The sequence below is a fragment of the Pleurodeles waltl genome, chromosome 5, assembly GCF_031143425.1.
Source record: "Pleurodeles waltl isolate 20211129_DDA chromosome 5, aPleWal1.hap1.20221129, whole genome shotgun sequence".
NCBI lineage: Eukaryota > Metazoa > Chordata > Amphibia > Caudata > Salamandridae > Pleurodeles > Pleurodeles waltl.
The window spans coordinates 1,664,970,288-1,664,989,243 of NC_090444.1; the positions used below are offsets into that span (position 1 = coordinate 1,664,970,288).

Consider the following 18,956-nt stretch of genomic DNA (forward strand, 5'->3'; position numbering starts at 1 on the left):
GCAGTTAGCACATCTACACAGTAGTGCTTGGTAAATGTATGAGGCGTAGACCATGTCGCTGCCTTACATATTTCGTTCATTGGAATATTTCCTAGAAAGGCCATGGTAGCACCTTTCTTTCTGGTTGAGTGTGCCTTTGGTGTAATAGGCAGTTCTCTTTTAGCATTAAGATAGCAGGTTTGAATGCACCTAACTATCCATCTAGCAATGCCTTGTTTTGAAATTGGATTTCCTGTATGTTTTTGAAAGGCGATAAATAGTTGTTTTGTCTTTCGAATTAGTTTTGTTCTGTCAATGTAGTACATTAGTGCTCTTTTGATGTCTAATGTATGTAGTGCTCTTTCAGCTACAGAATCTGGCTGTGGGAAGAACACTGGTAATTCTACTGTTTGATTCAAGTGGAACGGTGAGATTACTTTTGGTAAAAATTTGGGATTTGTTCGTAGAACAACTTTATTTTTGTGTATTTGAATAAATGGTTCTTGAATGGTAAACGCTTGAATTTCACTCACTCTTCTTAGAGATGTGATGGCAATTAAAAATGCAACTTTCCACGTTAAGTATTGCATTTCACAAGAGTGCATGGGCTCAAAAGGTGGGCCCATGAGTCGTGTTAAGACAATGTTGAGGTTGCATGAAGGAACTGGTGGCGTTATTGGGGGGTATAATTCTCTTTAGGCCTTCCATAAACGCTTTTATGACTGGTATCCTAAATAATGAAGTTGAATGAGTAATCTGCAGGTAAGCAGATATTGCGGTGAGATGTATCTTTATGGAAGAGAAAGCTAGATTTGATTTTTGCAAATGTAGTAAATATCCTACTACATCTTTTGGAGATGCGTGCAATGGTTGAATTTGGTTATTATGGCAGTAACAAACAAATCTTTTCCATTTATTTGCATAGCAGTGTCTGGTGGAAGGTTTTCTAGCTTGTTTTATGACCTCCATACACTCTTGTGTGAGGTCTAAGTGTCCAAATTCTAGGATTTCAGGAGCCAAATTGCTAGATTCAGCGATGTTGGGTTTGGATGCCTGATCTGTTGTTTGTGTTGTGTTAACAGATCTGGTCTGTTGGGTAGCTTGACATGAGGTACTTCTGACAGGTCTAGTAGTGGTGTATACCAAGGTTGTCTTGCCCATGTTGGTGCTATTAGTATGAGTTTGAGTTTGTTTTGACTCAATCTGTTTACTAGATATGGAAGGAGAGGGGGAAAAGCATACGCAAATATCCCTGACCAATTCATCCATAGAGCATTGCCTTGGGATTGATGGTGTGGGAACCTGGATGCAAAGTTTTGGCATTTTGCGTTTTCTTTTGTTGCAAATAGATCTATGTGAGGTGTTCCCCAAATTTGAAATTAAGTGTTCAGTATTTGGGGGTGAATTTCCCATTCGTGGACTTGTTGGTGATCCCGAGAGAGATTGTCTGCTAGCTGGTTATTGATCCCTGGAATAAATTGTGCTATTAGGCGAATGTGGTTGTGAATTGCCCAATGCCATATTTTTTGTGTTAGGAGACAACTGTGTCGAGTGTGTCCCCCCCTGTTTGTTTAAATAATACATTGTTGTCATGTTGTCTGTTTTGACACGAATGTATTTGTGGGTTATCATGGGTTGAAATGCTTTCAACGCTAGAAATACTGCTAACAGTTCTAAGTGATTTATGTGAAACTTCCTTTGATGTATGTCCCATTGTCCTTGGATGCTGTGTTGATTGAGGTGTGCTCCCCACCCTGTCATGGAAGCATCCGTTGTTATGACGTATTGTGGCACTGGGTCTTGGAAAGGCCGCCCTTTGTTTAAATTTGTACTGTTCCACCATAGAAGCGAGATGTATGTTTGGCGGTCTATCAACACCAGATCTAGAAGTTGACCCTGTGCATGTGACCATTGTGATGCTAGGCATTGTTGTAAGGGCCGCATGTGCAATCTTGCGTTTGGGACAATGGCTATGCATGAAGACATCATGCCTAGGAGTTTTAATACCAGTTTTGCTTGTATCTTTTGTGTTGGATACATGGCCTGTATCACCTTGTGAAATGTTTGAACTCTTTGTGGACTTGGAGTGGCTATCCCTTCTGTTGTGTTGATTGTCGCTCCTAAGTATTGCTGTGTTTGACACGGCAAAAGGTGTGACTTTGCATAGTTGACGGAGAAACCCAGCTTGTGAAGGGTCTGTATGACATACTGTGTGTGACGTGAACACCTTGTTAGCGTGTTGGTCTTGATTAACCAGTCGTCTAAGTAAGGGAACACGTGTATCTGCTGCCGTCTGATATGTGCAGCTACTACTGCCAGGCATTTTGTAAAGACTCTTGGCGCAGTTGTTATTCCGAATGGCAACACTGTGAATTGGTAATGTATTCCTTTGAATACGAACCTTAGGTATTGTAGGAAGTTGGCTCTGTATGCACTATTTCAAAGTAAGGAATAGTATGCACAGAGTCCAAGGGTTCCCCTTAGAGGTAAGATAGTGGCAAAAAGAGATAATACTAATGCTCTATTTTGTGGTAGTGTGGTCGAGCAGTAGGCTTATCCAAGGAGTAGTGTTAAGCATTTGTTGTACATACACACAGGCAATAAATGAGGAACACACACTCAGAGACAAATCCAGCCAATAGGTTTTGTTATAGAAAAATATATTTTCTTAGTTTATTTTTAAGAACCACAGGTTCAAATTCTACATGTAATATCTCATTTGAAAGGTATTGCAGGTAAGTACTTCAGGAACTTTAAATCATTACGTTAGCATGTATACTTTTCACATAAAACACAATAAGCTGTTTTAAAAGTGGACACAGTGCAATTTTCACAGTTCCTGGGGGAGGTAAGTTTTTGTTAGTTTTGTCAGGTAAGTAAATCACTTACAAGTCTCAGGTTTGGGTCCAAGGTAGCCCACCGTTGGGGGTTCAGAGCAACCCCAAAGTTACCACACCAGCAGCTCAGGGCCGGTCAGGTGCAGAGGTCAAAGAGGTGCCCAAAACGCATAGGCTTCAATGGAGAGCAGGGGGTGCCCCGGTTCCGGTCTGCCAGCAGGTAAGTACCCGCGTCTTCGGAGGGCAGACCAGGGGGGTTTTGTAGGGCACCGGGGGGGACACAAGTCAGCACAAAAAGTACATCCTCAGCAGCGCGGGGGCGGCCGGGTGCAGTGTGCAAACAAGCGTCGGGTTCTCTGTAGATTTCAATGAGAGATCAAGGGATCTCTTCAGCGGTGCAGGCAGGCAAGGGGGGGCTCCTCGGGGTAGCCACCACCTGGGCAAGGGAGAGGGCCTCCTGGGGGTCACTCCTGCACAGGAGTTCCGTTCCTTTAGGTGCTGGGGGCTGCGGGTGCAGGGTCTTTTCCAGCCGTCGGGAAATGGAGTTCAGGCAGTCGCGGTCAGGGGGAGCCTCGGGATTCCCTCTGCAGGCGTCGCTGTGGGGGTTCAGGGGGGACAACTTTGGTTACTCACGGTCTCGGAGTCGCCGGAGGGTCCTCCCTGAGGTGTTGGTTCTCCACCAGTCGAGTCGGGGTCGCCGGGTGCAGTGTTGCAAGTCTGACGCTTCTTGCGGGGAGTTGCAGGGGTCTTTAAGTCTGCTCCTTGAAACAAAGTTGCAGTTCTTTTGGAGCAGTGCCGCTGTCCTCCGGAGTTTCTTGTCTTTCTTGAAGCAGGGCAGTCCTCAGAGGATTCAGAGGTCGCTGGTCCCTTGGAAAGCGTCGCTGGAGCAGGGTTCTTTGGAAGGCAGGAGACAGGCCGGTAGGACTGGGGCCAAAGCAGTTGGTGTCTTCTGTTCTTCCTCTGTAGGGGTTTTTCAGCTCGGCAGTCTTCTTCTTCTTGTAGTTTCAGGAATCTAAATTCTTAGGTTTAGGGAAGCCCTTAAATACTAAATTTAAGGGCGTGTTTAGGTCTGGGGGGTTAGTAGCCAATGGCTACTAGCCCTGAGGGTGGGTACACCCTCTTTGTGCCTCCTCCCAAGGGGAGGGGATCACATCCCTAATCCTATTGGGGAATCCTCCATCTGCAAGATGGAGGATTTCTAAAAGTTAGAGTCACCTCAGCTCAGGACACCTTAGGGGCTGTCCTGACTGGCCAGTGACGACTCCTTGTTATTCTCATTATTTCCTCCGGCCTTGCCGCCAAAAGTGGGGGCCGTGGCCGGAGGGGGCGGGCAACTCCACTAGCTGGAGTGTCCTGCGGTGCTGGCACAAAGGGGTGAGCCTTTGAGGCTCACCGCCAGGTGTGACAGCTCCTGCCTGGGGGAGGTGTTAGCATCTCCACCCAGTGCAGGCTTTGTTACTGGCCTCAGAGTGACAAAGGCACTCTCCCCATGGGGCCAGCAACATGTCTCTAGTGTGGCAGGCTGCTGGAACTAGTCAGCCTACACAGATAGTCGGTTAAGGTTTCAGGGGACACCTCTAAGGAGCCCTCTGGGGTGTATTTTACAATAAAATGTACACTGGCATCAGTGTGCATTTATTGTGCTGAGAAGTTTGATACCAAACTTCCCAGTTTTCAGTGTAGCCATTATGGTGCTGTGGAGTCCGTGTTTGACAGACTCCCAGACCATATACTCTTATGGCTACCCTGCACTTACAATGTCTAAGGTTTGGCTTAGACACTGTAGGGGCACAGTACTCATGTACTGGTGCCCTCACCTATGGTATAGTGCACCCTGCCTTAGGGCTGTAAGGCCTACTAGAGGGGTGACTTATCTATACTGCATAGGCAGTGTGAGGTTGGCATGGCACCCTGAGGGGAGTGCCATGTCGACTTACTCGTTTTGTTCTCACCAGCACACACAAGCTGGTAAGCAGTGTGTCTGTGCTGAGTGAGGGGTCCCCAGGGTGGCATAAGATATGCTGCAGCCCTTAGAGACCTTCCCTGGCATCAGGGCCCTTGGTACCAGGGGTACCAGTTACAAGGGACTTACCTGGATGCCAGGGTGTGCCAATTGTGGAATCAAAAATACAGGTTAGGGAAAGAACACTGGTGCTGGGGCCTGGCTAGCAGGCCTCAGCACACTTTCAATTCAAAACATAGCATCAGCAAAGGCAAAAAGTCAGGGGGTAACCATGCCAAGGAGGCATTTCCTTACAGGTATTTCCTGTGGGAAGGATGTATCGGTATGTGGAAATACGCATCCTTTAGGTCTAATGTTGTCATGTAGTCTTGCTGTTTGAGCAGTGGGATTACGTCTTGTAATGTGACCATGTGAAAGTGGTCTGATTTGATGTAGGTATTTAGTGTTCTGAGATCTAGTATTGGTCTCAGAGTTTTGTCCTTCTTTGGTATTAGAAAATACAGTGAGTAAACTCTTGTGTTTTTTTGTAGGCTTGGTACTAATTCTATTGCGTCCTTTTGTAGTAATGCTTGAACTTCTAGTCCTAGAAGATCTATATGCTGTTTTGACATATTGTGTGTTTTCGGTGGGACGTTTGGAGGGAATTTGTGAAATTCTATGCAATAGCCATGTTGGATAATTGCTAAGACCCAAGTGTCTGTTGTTATTTCTTCCCAAGATTCGTAGAATTGGCTTAGTCTTCCCCCCACTGGTGTTGTGTGATGGGGTTGTGTGACTTGTGAGTCACTGTTTATTTTGAGGGGTTTTGGGACCTTGAAATTTTCCCCGACTTCTTGGGAATTGGCCTCCTCTATATTGTCCCCGAAAACCTCCCCTTTGATATTGACCCTGGTAGGTAGGTGGTCTTGTCTGTGAAGTGTTGGTTTCTGTGGGTTGACCCCGAAACCCTCCCCTAAAAGGTGTCTTCCGAAATGTGCCTCTGCTCTGCGGGGAGTAGAGTGCGCCCATGGCTTTGGCTGTATCGGTGTCCTTTTTTAGTTTTTCAATGGCAGTGTCCACCTCCGGCCCAAACAATTGCTGTTCATTAAACGGCATATTGAGCACAGCCTGTTGGATTTCGGGTTTGAACCCAGAAGTGCGCAGCCAAGCGTGCCTCCGTATTGTGACAGCAGTGTTTATTGTCCTTGCAGCTGTATCGGCTGCATCCATGGAAGACCGTATCTGATTGTTCGAGATACTTTGTCCCTCTTCCTCCACTTGTTGCGCTCTTTTTTGGAACTCCTTGGGAAGGTGTTCGATGAGATGTTGCATTTCATCCCAATGAGCCCTGTCGTATCTTGCCAAGAGTGCTTGCGAGTTGGCGATACGCCACTGACTTGCTGCTTGTGCTGCAACTCTTTTTCCCGCTGCATCAAACTTGCGGCTCTCCTTGTCTGGAGGTGGTGCGTCGCCTGATGTATGCGAGTTGGCTCTTTTACGAGCTGCCCCCACAACTACTGAGTCCGGTGTTAGTTGTGTTGTAATAAATATTGGGTCTGTGGGAGGTGCCTTATATTTTTTCTCCACCCTTGGAGTTATGGCTCTGCCTTTAACTGGCTCCTGAAATATTTGTTTTGAGTGCCTTAGCATTCCCGGGAGAATGGGAAGGCTTTGATACTGGCTATGGGTGGATGACAGGGTGTTAAAGAGAAAGTCATCCTCAATAGGTTCCGAATGTAGTGAGACATTGTGGAATTCGGCTGCCCTTGCGACCACCTGTGCATATGATGTACTGTCCTCAGGTGGTGACGGTTGAGTTGGATATGAGTCTGGACTATTGTCAGACACTGGGGCGTCGTAGAGGTCCCATGCATCGGGATCATCCTGGCTCATTGTTGTATGAGCTGGCGAGTGTGTTAGTGGTGGAGTTTGCGCCGGTGATGCATGTGTTGTTTGTGGTGGAGAAGGTGGTGGTGTTACTTTCTTTACCACCTTTGCTTGTGGTTGCTTGTCCCCTTGTTGGAAAACAAATTTTCTTTTCATCTTGATTGGGGGAAGAGTGGTTATCTTCCCTGTGTCTTCCTGGATGTGAAGCCTCCTTTGAGTGTAGTCAGTTTCTACAGTTTGAAGCTCTTCACCAAATCTATGCAATTGGGTGTTTAGTCCTTGTTCCTCTGTATAGGAACTAATTTTCGGTTCCGAGGATTTTTTCGGTATTGAAACCGTTTCGGTAGGCTTTTTCGGCTCCGAAGAAGATTTCTTTGATTTCGGCGCGGTATCTCGGTGCCGAACATCTTCGGTGCCGCTGTCTTTGCGCTGAATTTTCTCGGAGCCGCTGTCTCGGCTCCGAGGTTGCTTTGTGGCGGTATCACGACCGGAGTCGGATGACTTCGACACCAGCATGCCCTTTTTCGGTGTCTTGGCTCGGTCACCTAGTTTTTGGGTTAAGGCATGGCCTGTTGGCAGTGGCGTCCCCTGGGCTTTTGTGGACTTTTTGTGAGTCCTAATTTTCGACGTCTTACTCACGGTTGTTATGTCTTCGGCGACGGATTCCCCCGAATCCGACTCGTGGATGGAGAACGCTTCCTCTTCGTCCTCGAACCAATGTTGTCCTGTCGGCGTGGACACCATTTGCAATCTTCTGGCTCTTCGGTCTCTGAGCGTCTTCCTCGACCGAAACGCTCGACAGGCTTCACACGTATCCTCCTTGTGCTCCGGGGACAGGCACAAGTTACAGACCAGATGCTGATCCGTATACGGATATTTGTTATGGCATTTAGGACAGAAGCGGAACGGGGTCCGTTCCATCAGTCTTGAAGTCGCGCGCGGTCGGGCCGACCAGGCCCCGACGGGGGATCGAAATTACCCCGAAGGGCCACCGGAGCTCTTCAAGATTCGGTGTCGATTTGTTCTAACTAACCCGATACCGAACGAAACAATACCGACGATTTTTTCCGAGATTCTAACTACCTTTCCGACCCGAAACACGGAGCGAAAAGGAACACGTCCGAACCCGATGGCGGAAAAAAAACAATCTAAGATGGAGTCGACGCCCATGCGCAATGGAACCGAAAGGGGAGGAGTCCCTCGGTCTCGTGACTCGAAAAGACTTCTTCGAAGAAAAACAACTTGTAACACTCCGAGCCCAACACCAGACGGCGGACTGTGCACAGCATGTGTATCTGCAGCTACACATGCCATCGAACATATAAAGACATGATGTCACTCGGGGAAGACCTGCATAGAGTAAACATGTGGTACAAGTGCAGGTTACATTAAAAGAACACAAATCGCTGGCCAACTTACATGAAGTTTTTTCACACTTAATACATTTTACACAGTGTCTCAGTTTCCAAATTCGAATACCGAAGAGAGCTGGAAATAAGGGCACAGTGTTCATGTTTAAATGTATACTCACCTCAAAGAACTTCTGAATTACGTAGTTTCCAAACACATCAGTCATCAACTGATAGGCAGCTTGTACAATCTCATTAAATACCATTTGACGCTCAGCTGGTGTTGCTCGTTCTAATTTTTGCTGTATAAATCTAGAAATGAACAACAGTGAAATAATGCAAATGTAAAAATCTGACAATATACTTATGTTGCAATATCAAAATGGAGGGTAAAAACTGAATAATCAAATTATAATCTGCGAGGCTACTGAAACACAAATAGGACCAATAACATTTTTAGGGTAGTTGTAAGGAAAGGCTGATTCAGTATCTTAAGCTGTTGAAATACAGAACATTTTAAAAGCGGTTTGCCCGAGCAAAAATAATTCAGGTGATTTATTTTTTAAAACTCAATATTTTTTTTTTTTATAGATCACTGTTGTAAATGGTTTTACTGAATATAGAACAATTTAATAAGTCAAAGTAACTTTCTGTAAATTATCACCATAGCACAGGTGAAGAACGATCTTTTCCAAAATGACTCTATAATGATGTTTCCCAGGCTTTAGTCAGAGAGTGTGTCAATAACATCATAAAGAAAAAAAATTAATCATCTTCGGTAATATTTCTGGTGAGACCATAATCTACCTGCAGATTTCTCACGCTATGAATACTTCCAGGCTTCAGACATGTTTGGGAAATATATTTCTCCAGCAAAACCTTTAGAATGCCACCAAATGGGGCAAGATGTCTCCAGTTACGACTTTGCTTTATTACGTGACGTTACTAGAATATATTAGTCACTGATGCCTTACTTTTTTTTTCCTGCTTCTCATGGCAGTGTGTAGACAGGCACCAAGAGAGGGCCATAATAATAACAAAACAAACTTTTACAATGCAATAGGTCTCGCATTTTCTTGAGTTAGTGCTTTTGGCATTGTAAATTCATAACTGGACTTTCCTTGCCACATAAATTGGTTAACCCTGCCTCATAAGTTCGTCTTTTCCTCCCATATAATTCCAGTGGCTCTAAATCTAACCAAAGCCCTTCCATTTACCTTCGTCCTTTATCTGCAGCAAAAAATACAACTGTTGCTATTTATCATGCTAATTCAAATCAGCTACGCTAATTCCAATACAATACCACTTTCACAACCCCACCCCTAGCTGACTAATGAAATTTGCAAAAAAGACACAAGACAGTCACAGAGGAGAAATAAACTAGAAGGGTTACTCAAACATATCACGAGTGTTCAAACAGAGTGTAATAAGGATGTTAAATTGGCCTGAATCATGGTCATAATTATAATAATGAGATTATTAAAACATATAGCCCAATTATCATATAAACCTTTATCAGAAATAAACTTTCGGCATTAGACTGTAATGCTTAAAACACTATAACAAAAATATAATTTGTAAGAAGCATGGTCATGTAACCACATTGTTAGTCCCTAGAGGGCATAACCTAATAAAAAAAGACAGGTGAAAGTAACGCAGTGTAACCATATATTTAGCCTGTAGAAGGCATAGTGTATTACACATTTTCAAGGCTAGCAGAGCAATTGCAATGATATTACAAACAAGGCCCATAAAACAATTTCTCACCTGTAAAACAAAAGCTGTAACCATGAGAGAGCTTAAAAAGATAATCATTGGTGGTAGGGGCTATTATTTTGACTCCCCACTAACAGAGTAGGGACCCAGAAAGAGCACGCCTGTGCTGAACATTTTGGCAGTGGTCCCTTTCTCCTAGGACCACCACAGGCTGAGTTATGAGAAAAAAATGTTTTGTAAAAGTAATGCCCTGCACAGCCCTATGGGGTAAGTTTTCGCGTGTCACAAATATTTTTTTATGTGGATATGACTGTAATGCTTAGAGCAGCTGCTAGAGAACACCACAATGAAAACATGGTCATGTAATTATATAGTTAACCTTAACCACACAAAAAGAAAATGCCATTAAATAATGCAATGTAACCACATGTTTAGACCCTAGAGGGTGTAGTACATTGAATATTTTCAGGGACAGCAGACCTATAACAATGATATAACAAACAAGGCCCTTAAGACAAACAACTCAGCTGTAAAACAAAGTTGCAACCATGAGAGAGCTTGAAAAGGTAATAAATGGTGGTAGGGGTTATTTTTGGGTCCCCACTAACCGAGTGTGGGGACCCAGAGGTGATGTAGACAGAAAGATCACACTGTGCTGAACATTTTAGTGGTGGTCTGTAAGGAAATGCCTCCTTGGCATGGTTACCCCCTGACTTTTTGCCTTTGCTGATGCTATGTTTTGAATTGAAAGTGTGCTGAGGCCTGCTAAACAGGCCCCAGCACCAGTGTTCTTTCCCTAACCTGTACTTTTGATTCCACAATTGGCACACCCTGGCATCCAGATAAGTCCCTTGTAACTGGTACCCCTGGTACCAAGGGCCCTGATGCCAGGGAAGGTCTCTAAGGGCTGCAGCATGTATTATGCCACCCTAGAGACCCCTCACTCAGCACACACACACTGCTTGCCAGCTTGTGTGTGCTAGTGAGAACAAAATGAGTAAGTCGACATGGCACTCCCCTCAGGGTGCCATGCCAGCCTCTCACTGCCTATGCAGTATAGGTAAGACACCCCTCTAGCAGGCCTTACAGCCCTAAGGCAGGGTGCACTATACCATAGGTGAGGGTACCAGTGCATGATCACTGTGCCCCTACAGTGTCTAAACAAAACCTTAGACATTGTAAGTGCAGGGTAGCCATAAGAGTATATGGTCTGGGAGTCTGTTTTACACGAACTCCATAGCACCATAATGGCTACACTGAAAACTGGGAAGTTTGGTATCAAACTTCTCAGCACAATAAATGCACACTGATGCCAGTGTACATTTTATTGTAAAATACACCAGAGGGCACCTTAGAGGTGCCCCCTGAAACCTAACCGACTATCTGTGTAGGCTGACTGGTTCCAGCAGCCTGCCACACTAGAGACATGTTGCTGGCCCCATGGGGAGAGTGCCTTTGTCACTCTGAGGCCAGTAACAAAGCCTGCACTGGGTGGAGATGCTAACACCTCCCCCAGGCAGGAGCTGTAACACCTGGCGGTGAGCCTCAAAGGCTCACCCCTTTGTCACAGCACAGCAGGGCACTCCACCTTAGTGGAGTTGCCCGCCCCCTCCGGCCACGGCCCCCACTTTTGGCGGCAAGGCTGGAGGGAACAAAGAAAGCAACAAGGAGGAGTCACTGGCCAGTCAGGACAGCCCCTAAGGTGTCCTGAGCTGAAGTGACTAACTTTTAGAAATCCTCCATCTTGCAGATGGAGGATTCCCCCAATAGGATTAGGGATGTGACCCCCTCCCCTTGGGAGGAGGCACAAAGAGGGTGTACTCACCCTCAGGGCTAGTAGCCATTGGCTACTAACCCCCCAGACCTAAACACGCCCTTAAATTTTGTATTTAAGGGGCTTCCCTGAACCTAAGATTTTAGATTCCTGCAACTACAAGAAGAAGGACTGCCGAGCTGACAAACCCCTGCAGAGGAAGAACAGAAGACACCAACTGCCTTGGCCCCAGACTTACCGGCCTGTCTCCTGCCTTCCAAAGAAACCTGCTCCAGCGACGCTTTCCAAAGGACCAGCGACCTCTGAAGACTGCCCTGCTTAGAAAAAGACAAGAAACTCCCGAGGACAGCGGCACTGCTCCAAAAGAACTGCAACTTTGTTACAAGGAGCAGATTTAAAGACCCCTGCAACTCCCCACAAGAAGCGTGAGACTTGCAACACTGCACCCGGCGACCCCGACTCGACTGGTGGAGAACAACCAACTCAGGGAGGACCCTCCGGCGACTCTACGACTGTGAGTAACCAAAGTTGTCCCCCGTGAGCCCCCACAGCGACACCTGCAGAGGGAATCCCCAGGCTCCCCCTGACCGCGACTGTCTGAACTCCATTTCCCGACGGCTGGGAAAGACCCTGCACCCGCAGCCCTCAGCCCCTAAAGAAACGGAACGTCTGTGCAGGAGTGACCCCCAGGAGGCCCTCTCCCTTGCCCAGGTGGTGGCTACCCCGAGGAGCCCCCCCCCCCCTTGCCTGCCTGCATCGCTGAAGAGACCCCTTGGTCTCCCATTGAAAACTAAAGGAAACCCGACGCTTGTTTGCACACTGCACCCGGCCGCCCCCACGCTGCTGAGGGTGTACTTTCTGTGTGGACTTGTGTCCCCCCCGGTGCCCTACAAAACCCCCCTGGTCTGCCCTCCGAAGACGCGGGTACTTACCTGCTGGCAGACTGGAACCGGGGCACCCCCTTCTCTCCATTATAGCCTATGCGTTTTGGGCACCTCTTTGACCTTTGCACCTGACCGGCCCTGAGCTGCTGGTGTGATAACTTTGGGGTTGCTCTGAACCCCCAACGGTGGGCTACCTTGGACCCAAACCTGAGACTTGTAAGTGATTTACTTACCTGACAAAACTAACAAAAACTTACCTCCCCCAGGAACTGTGAAAATTGCACTAAGTGTCCACTTTTAAAACAGCTTATTGTGTTTTATGTAAAAAGTATACATGCTAAAGTAATGATTCAAAGTTCCTAGAGTACTTACCTGCAATACCTTTCAAATGAGATATTACATGTAAAATTTGAACCTGTGGTTCTTAACATAAACTAAGAAAAGATATTTTTCTATAACAAAACCTATTGGCTGGATTTGTCTCTGAGTGTGTGTTCCTCATTTATTGCCTGTGTGTATGTACAACAAATGCTTAACACTACTCCTTGGATAAGCCTACTGCTCGACCACACTACCACAAAATAGAGCATTAGTATTATCTCTTTTTACCACTATTTTACCTCCAAGGGGAACTCTTGGACTCTGTGCATGCTATTCCTTACATTGAAATAGCATATACAGAGCCAACTTCCTACATTGGTGGATCAGCGGTGGGGTACAAGACTTTGCATTTGCTGGACTACTCAGCCAATACCTGATCACACGACAAATTCCAAAATTGTCATTAGAAATTGATTTTTGAAATTTGAAAAGTTTTCAAAATTCTTTAAAGTCCTGCTAGGGCCTTGTGTTAGTCCCTGTTAGCATTTCTTTTAGAGTTTAAAAGTTTGAATTAGATTCTAGAACTAGTTTTAGATTCTTAAAAGCATTCCAACTTTTAGAAGAATAATGTCTAGTACAGAGATGAATGTGGTGGAACTCGACACCACACCTTACCTCCATCTCCAGATGAAAGAGCTAAGGTCACACTGTAACATAAGAAAAATAACAATGGGCTCCAGACCTACCAAAGTACAGCTCCAGGAGCTGTTGGCAGAGTATGATAGAGCCAACCCCTCTGGATAACACAGAGGAGGATGATAGTGAACTGGAGGAAGAATCCCCTCCACCAGTCCTATCTAGGGAGAACAGGGCTTCACAAGCCCTGACTCCAAAAATAATAGTCAGAGATGCTGGCTCCCTCACAGGAGGGTCCAGCCTCTCTGAAATCACTGAGGATAACTCCAGTGAAGAGGACATCCAGTTAGCCAGGATGGCCAAAAGATTGGCTTTGGAAAAACAGATCCTAGCCATAGAAAGGGAAAGACAAGAGATGGGCCTAGGACCCATCAATGGTGGCAGCAACATAAATAGGGTCAGACATTCTCCTGACATGTTGAAAATCCCCAAAGGGATTGTAACAAAATATGAAGATGGTGATGACATCACCAAATGGTTCACAGCTTTTGAGAGGGCTTGTGAAACCAGAAAAGTGAACAAATCTCACTGGGGTGCTCTCCTTTGGGAAATGTTCACAGGAAAGTGTAGGGATAGACTCCTCACACTCTCTAAAAAAGATGCGGAATCTTATGACCTCATGAAGGGTACCCTGATTGAGGGCTTTGGATTCTCCACTGAGGAGTATAGGATTAGATTCAGGGGGGCTCAAAAATCCTCGAGCCAGACCTGGGTTGACTTTGTAGACTACTCAGTAAAAACACTAGATGGTTGGATTCAAGGCAATGGTGTAAATGATTATGATGGGCTGTACAATTTATTTGTGAAAGAACACCTATTAAGTAATTTGTAGGAAGTTGGCTCTGTATGTGCTATTTCAAAGTAAGGAATAGCATGCACAGAGTCCAAGGGTTCCCCTTAGAGGTAAGATAGTGGCAAAAAGAGATAATACTAATGCTCTATTTTGTGGTAGTGTGGTCGAGCAGTAGGCTTATCCAAGGAGTAGTGTTAAGCATTTGTTGTACATACACATAGACAATAAATGAGGTACACACACTCAGAGACAAATCCAGCCAATAGGTTTTTATATAGAAAAATATCTTTTCTTAGTTTATTTTAAGAACCACAGGTTCAAATTCTACATGTAATATCTCATTCGAAAGGTATTGCAGGTAAGTACTTTAGGAACTTCAAATCATCAAAATTGCATGTATACTTTTCAAGTTATTCACAAATAGCTGTTTTAAAAGTGGACACTTAGTGCAATTTTCACAGTTCCTAGGGGAGGAAAGTATTTGTTAGGTTAACCAGGTAAGTAAGACACTTACAGGGCTTAGTTCTTGGTCCAAGGTAGCCCACCGTTGGGGGTTCAGAGCAACCCCAAAGTCACCACACCAGCAGCTCAGGGCCGGTCAGGTGCAGAGTTCAAAGTGGTGCCCAAAACACATAGGCTAGAATGAAGAGAAGGGGGTGCCCCGGTTCCGGTCTGCTTGCAGGTAAGTACCCGCGTCTTCGGAGGGCAGACCAGGGGGGTTTTGTAGGGCACCGGGGGGGACACAAGTCCACACAGAAATTTCACCCTCAGCAGCGCGGGGGCGGCCGGGTGCAGTGTAGAAACAGGCGTCGGGTTCGCAATGTTAGTCTATGAGAGATCTCGGGATCTCTTCAGCGCTGCAGGCAGGCAAGGGGGGGATTCCTCGGGGAAACCTCCACTTGGGCGAGGGAGAGGGACTCCTGGGGGTCACTCCTCCAGTGAAAGTCCGGTCCTTCAGGTCCTGGGGGCTGCGGGTGCAGGGTCTCTCCCAGGCGTCGGGACTTTAGGTTCAAAGAGTCGCGGTCAGGGGAAGCCTCGGGATTCCCTCTGCAGGCGGCGCTGTGGGGGCTCAGGGGGGACAGGTTTTGGTACTCACAGTATCAGAGTAGTCCTGGGGTCCCTCCTGAGGTGTTGGATCTCCACCAGCCGAGTCGGGGTCGCCGGGTGCAGTGTTGCAAGTCTCACGCTTCTTGCGGGGAGCTTGCAGGGTTCTTTCAAGGCTGCTGGAAACAAAGTTGCAGCCTTTCTTGGAGCAGGTCCGCTGTCCTCGGGAGTTTCTTGTCTTTTCGAAGCAGGGGCAGTCCTCAGAGGATGTCGAGGTCGCTGGTCCCTTTGGAAGGCGTCGCTGGAGCAGGATCTTTGGAAGGCAGGAGACAGGCCGGTGAGTTTCTGGAGCCAAGGCAGTTGTCGTCTTCTGGTCTTCCGCTGCAGGGGTTTTCAGCTGGGCAGTCCTTCTTCTTGAAGTTGCAGGAATCTAATTTTCTAGGGTTCAGGGTAGCCCTTAAATACTAAATTTAAGGGCGTGTTTAGGTCTGGGGGGTTAGTAGCCAATGGCTACTAGCCCTGAGGGTGGGTACACCCTCTTTGTGCCTCCTCCCAAGGGGAGGGGGTCACAATCCTAACCCTATTGGGGGAATCCTCCATCTGCAAGATGGAGGATTTCTAAAAGTTAGAGTCACTTCAGCTCAGGACACCTTAGGGGCTGTCCTGACTGGCCAGTGACTCCTCCTTGTTTTTCTCATTATTTTCTCCGGCCTTGCCGCCAAAAGTGGGGCCTGGCCGGAGGGGGCGGGCAACTCCACTAGCTGGAGTGTCCTGCTGGGTTGGCACAAAGGAGGTGAGCCTTTGAGGCTCACCGCCAGGTGTGACAATTCCTGCCTGGGGGAGGTGTTAGCATCTCCACCCAGTGCAGGCTTTGTTACTGGCCTCAGAGTGACAAAGGCACTCTCCCCATGGGGCCAGCAACATGTCTCGGTTTGTGGCAGGCTGCTAAAACTAGTCAGCCTACACAGATAGTCGGTTAAGTTTCAGGGGGCACCTCTAAGGTGCCCTCTGGGGTGTATTTTACAATAAAATGTACACTGGCATCAGTGTGCATTTATTGTGCTGAGAAGTTTGATACCAAACTTCCCAGTTTTCAGTGTAGCCATTATGGTGCTGTGGAGTTCGTGTTTGACAAACTCCCAGACCATATACTCTTATGGCTACCCTGCACTTACAATGTCTAAGGTTTTGTTTAGACACTGTAGGGGTACCATGCTCATGCACTGGTACCCTCACCTATGGTATAGTGCACCCTGCCTTAGGGCTGTAAGGCCTGCTAGAGGGGTGTCTTACCTATACTGCATAGGCAGTGAGAGGCTGGCATGGCACCCTGAGGGGAGTGCCATGTCGACTTACTCGTTTTGTCCTCACTAGCACACACAAGCTGGCAAGCAGAGTGTCTGTGCTTAGTGAGAGGTCTCCAGGGTGGCATAAGACATGCTGCAGCCCTTCGAGACCTTCCTTGGCATCAGGGCCCTTGGTACTAGAAGTACCAGTTACAAGGGACTTATCTGGATGCCAGGGTCTGCCAATTGTGGATACAAAAGTACAGGTTAGGGAAAGAACACTGGTGCTGGGGCCTGGTTAGCAGGCCTCAGCACACTTTCAATTGTAAACATAGCATCAGCAAAGGCAAAAAGTCAGGGGGCAACCATGCCAAGGAGGCATTTCCTTACATAATTGTTTCAATGATAAACTGCATCAGCATCTGGTGGACCTAGGACCAATTTCTCCCCAAGAATTGGGAAAGAAGGCGGACCATTGGGTCAAGACTAGGGTGTCCAAAACTTCCACAGGGGGTGACCAAAAGAAAGGGGTCACAAAACCTCCCCAGGGGAAGGGTGGTGAGACAGCCAAAAACAAAGATAGTAAAGAGTCTTCTACAGGCCCCCAAAAACCTGCACAGGAGGGTGGGCCCAGAGCCTCTTCACAGAACAATTCTGGGTACAAGGGTAAAAACTTTGATCCCAAAAAGGCCTGGTGTCGTAACTGTAGTCAGTCTGGACACCAAACTGGAGACAAGGCCTGTCCCAAGAAAGATACCACTTCTAACTCCCATCCAGCTAAAACTGGAATGGCCAGTCTCCAAGTGGGATCAACAGTGTGCCCAGAGCAAATCAGGTGTCACACTGAAGCTACATTAGTCTCTGAGGGTGGGGTGGATTTAGCCACACTGGCTGCCTGGCCCCCTAACATGCAAAAATACAGGCAGCAGCTCTTAATTAATGGGACAAGTGTAGAGGGCCTGAGGGATACAGGTGCCAGTGTCACTATGGTGACAGAGAAACTGGTTTCCCCTGGCCAATACCTGACTGGACAAACCTATCCAGTCACCAATGCTGACAATCAAACTAAAGTACATCCCATGGCAATGGTAACTTTAGAGTGGGGAGGGGTCAATGCCTGAAACAGATGGTGGTCTACTCAAATATCCCAGTAGACTGTTTGCTTGGAAATGACCTGGAGTCCTCAGCATGGGCTGAGGTAGAACTGAAAACCCATGTGTAGGAAGTGGGCTCTGTATGTGCTATTTCAAAGTAAGGAATAGCATGCACAGAGTCCAAGGGTTCCCCTTAGAGGTAAAATAGTGGTAAAAAGAGATAATACTAATGCTCTATTTTGTGGTAGTGTGGTCGAGCAGTAGGCTTATCCAAGGAGTAGTGTTAAGCATTTGTTGTACATACACATAGACAATAAATGAGGTACACACACTCAGAGACAAATCCAGCCAATAGGTTTTGTATAGAAAAATATATTTTCTTAGTTTATTTTAAGAACCACAGGTTCAAATTTAAGATGTAATATCTTGTTTGAAAGGTATTGCAGGTAAGTACATTAGGAACTTTGAATCATTTCAATTGCATGTATACTTTTCAAGTTATTCACAAATAGCTATTTTAAAAGTGGACACTTAGTGCAATTTTCACAGTTCCTGGGGGAGGTAAGTTTTTGTTAGTTTTACCAGGTAAGTAAGACACTTACAGGGTTCAGTTCTTGGTCCAAGGTAGCCCACCGTTGGGGGTTCAGAGCAACCCCAAAGTTACCACACCAGCAGCTCAGGGCCGGTCCGGTGCAGAGTTCAAAGTGGTGCCCAAAACGCATAGGCTTCAATGGAGAGAAGGGGGTGCCCCGGTTCCAGTCTGCCAGCAGGTAAGTACCCGCGTCTTCGGAGGGCAGACCAGGGGGGTTTTGTAGGGCACCGGGGGGGACACAAGCCCACACAGAAATTTCACCCTCAGCGGCGCGGCGCGGGGGCGGCCGGGTGCAGTGTTAGAACAAGCGTCGGGTTCGCAATGGAAGTCAATGAGAGATCAAGGGATCTCTTCAGCGCTGCAGGCAGGCCAGGGGGGGGCTTCCTCGGGGAAACCTCCACTTGGGCAAGGGAGAGGGACTCCTGGGGGTCACTTCTGCAGTGAAAGTCCGGTCCTTCAGGTCCTGGGGGCTGCGGGTGCAGGGTCTTTCCCAGGCGTCGGGACTTAGGTTTCAGAGAGTCGCGGTCAGGGGAAGCCTCGGGATTCCCTCTGCAGGCGGCGCTGTGGGGGCTCAGGGGGGACAGGTTTTGGTACTCACAGTCGTAGAGTAGTCCGGGGGTCCTCCCTGAGGTGTTGGTTCTCCACCAGCCGAGTCGGGGTCGCCGGGTGCAGTGTTGCAAGTCTCACGCTTCTTGCGGGGAGATTGCAGGGTTCTTTAAAGCTGCTCCTTTGGATAAAGTTGCAGTCTTTTTGGAGCAGGTC

The 18,956-nt window shown here is 47.1% G+C and overlaps 1 protein-coding gene across 4 annotated transcripts in view; it reads right to left on the minus strand.

Moving 5' to 3' along the window:
* The window catches only part of PUM2 (pumilio RNA binding family member 2), a 783,590-nt gene that overhangs the window by 261,781 nt on the left and 502,853 nt on the right, over window positions 1–18,956 (minus strand). For all 4 annotated transcript variants that reach the window (XM_069235995.1, XM_069235994.1, XM_069235993.1 and 1 more), the window contains exon 15: window positions 8,177–8,306. In XM_069235995.1, coding sequence (XP_069092096.1) covers window positions 8,177–8,306 — 130 coding nt within the window. The remainder of the gene's footprint in view (window positions 1–8,176; window positions 8,307–18,956) is intronic.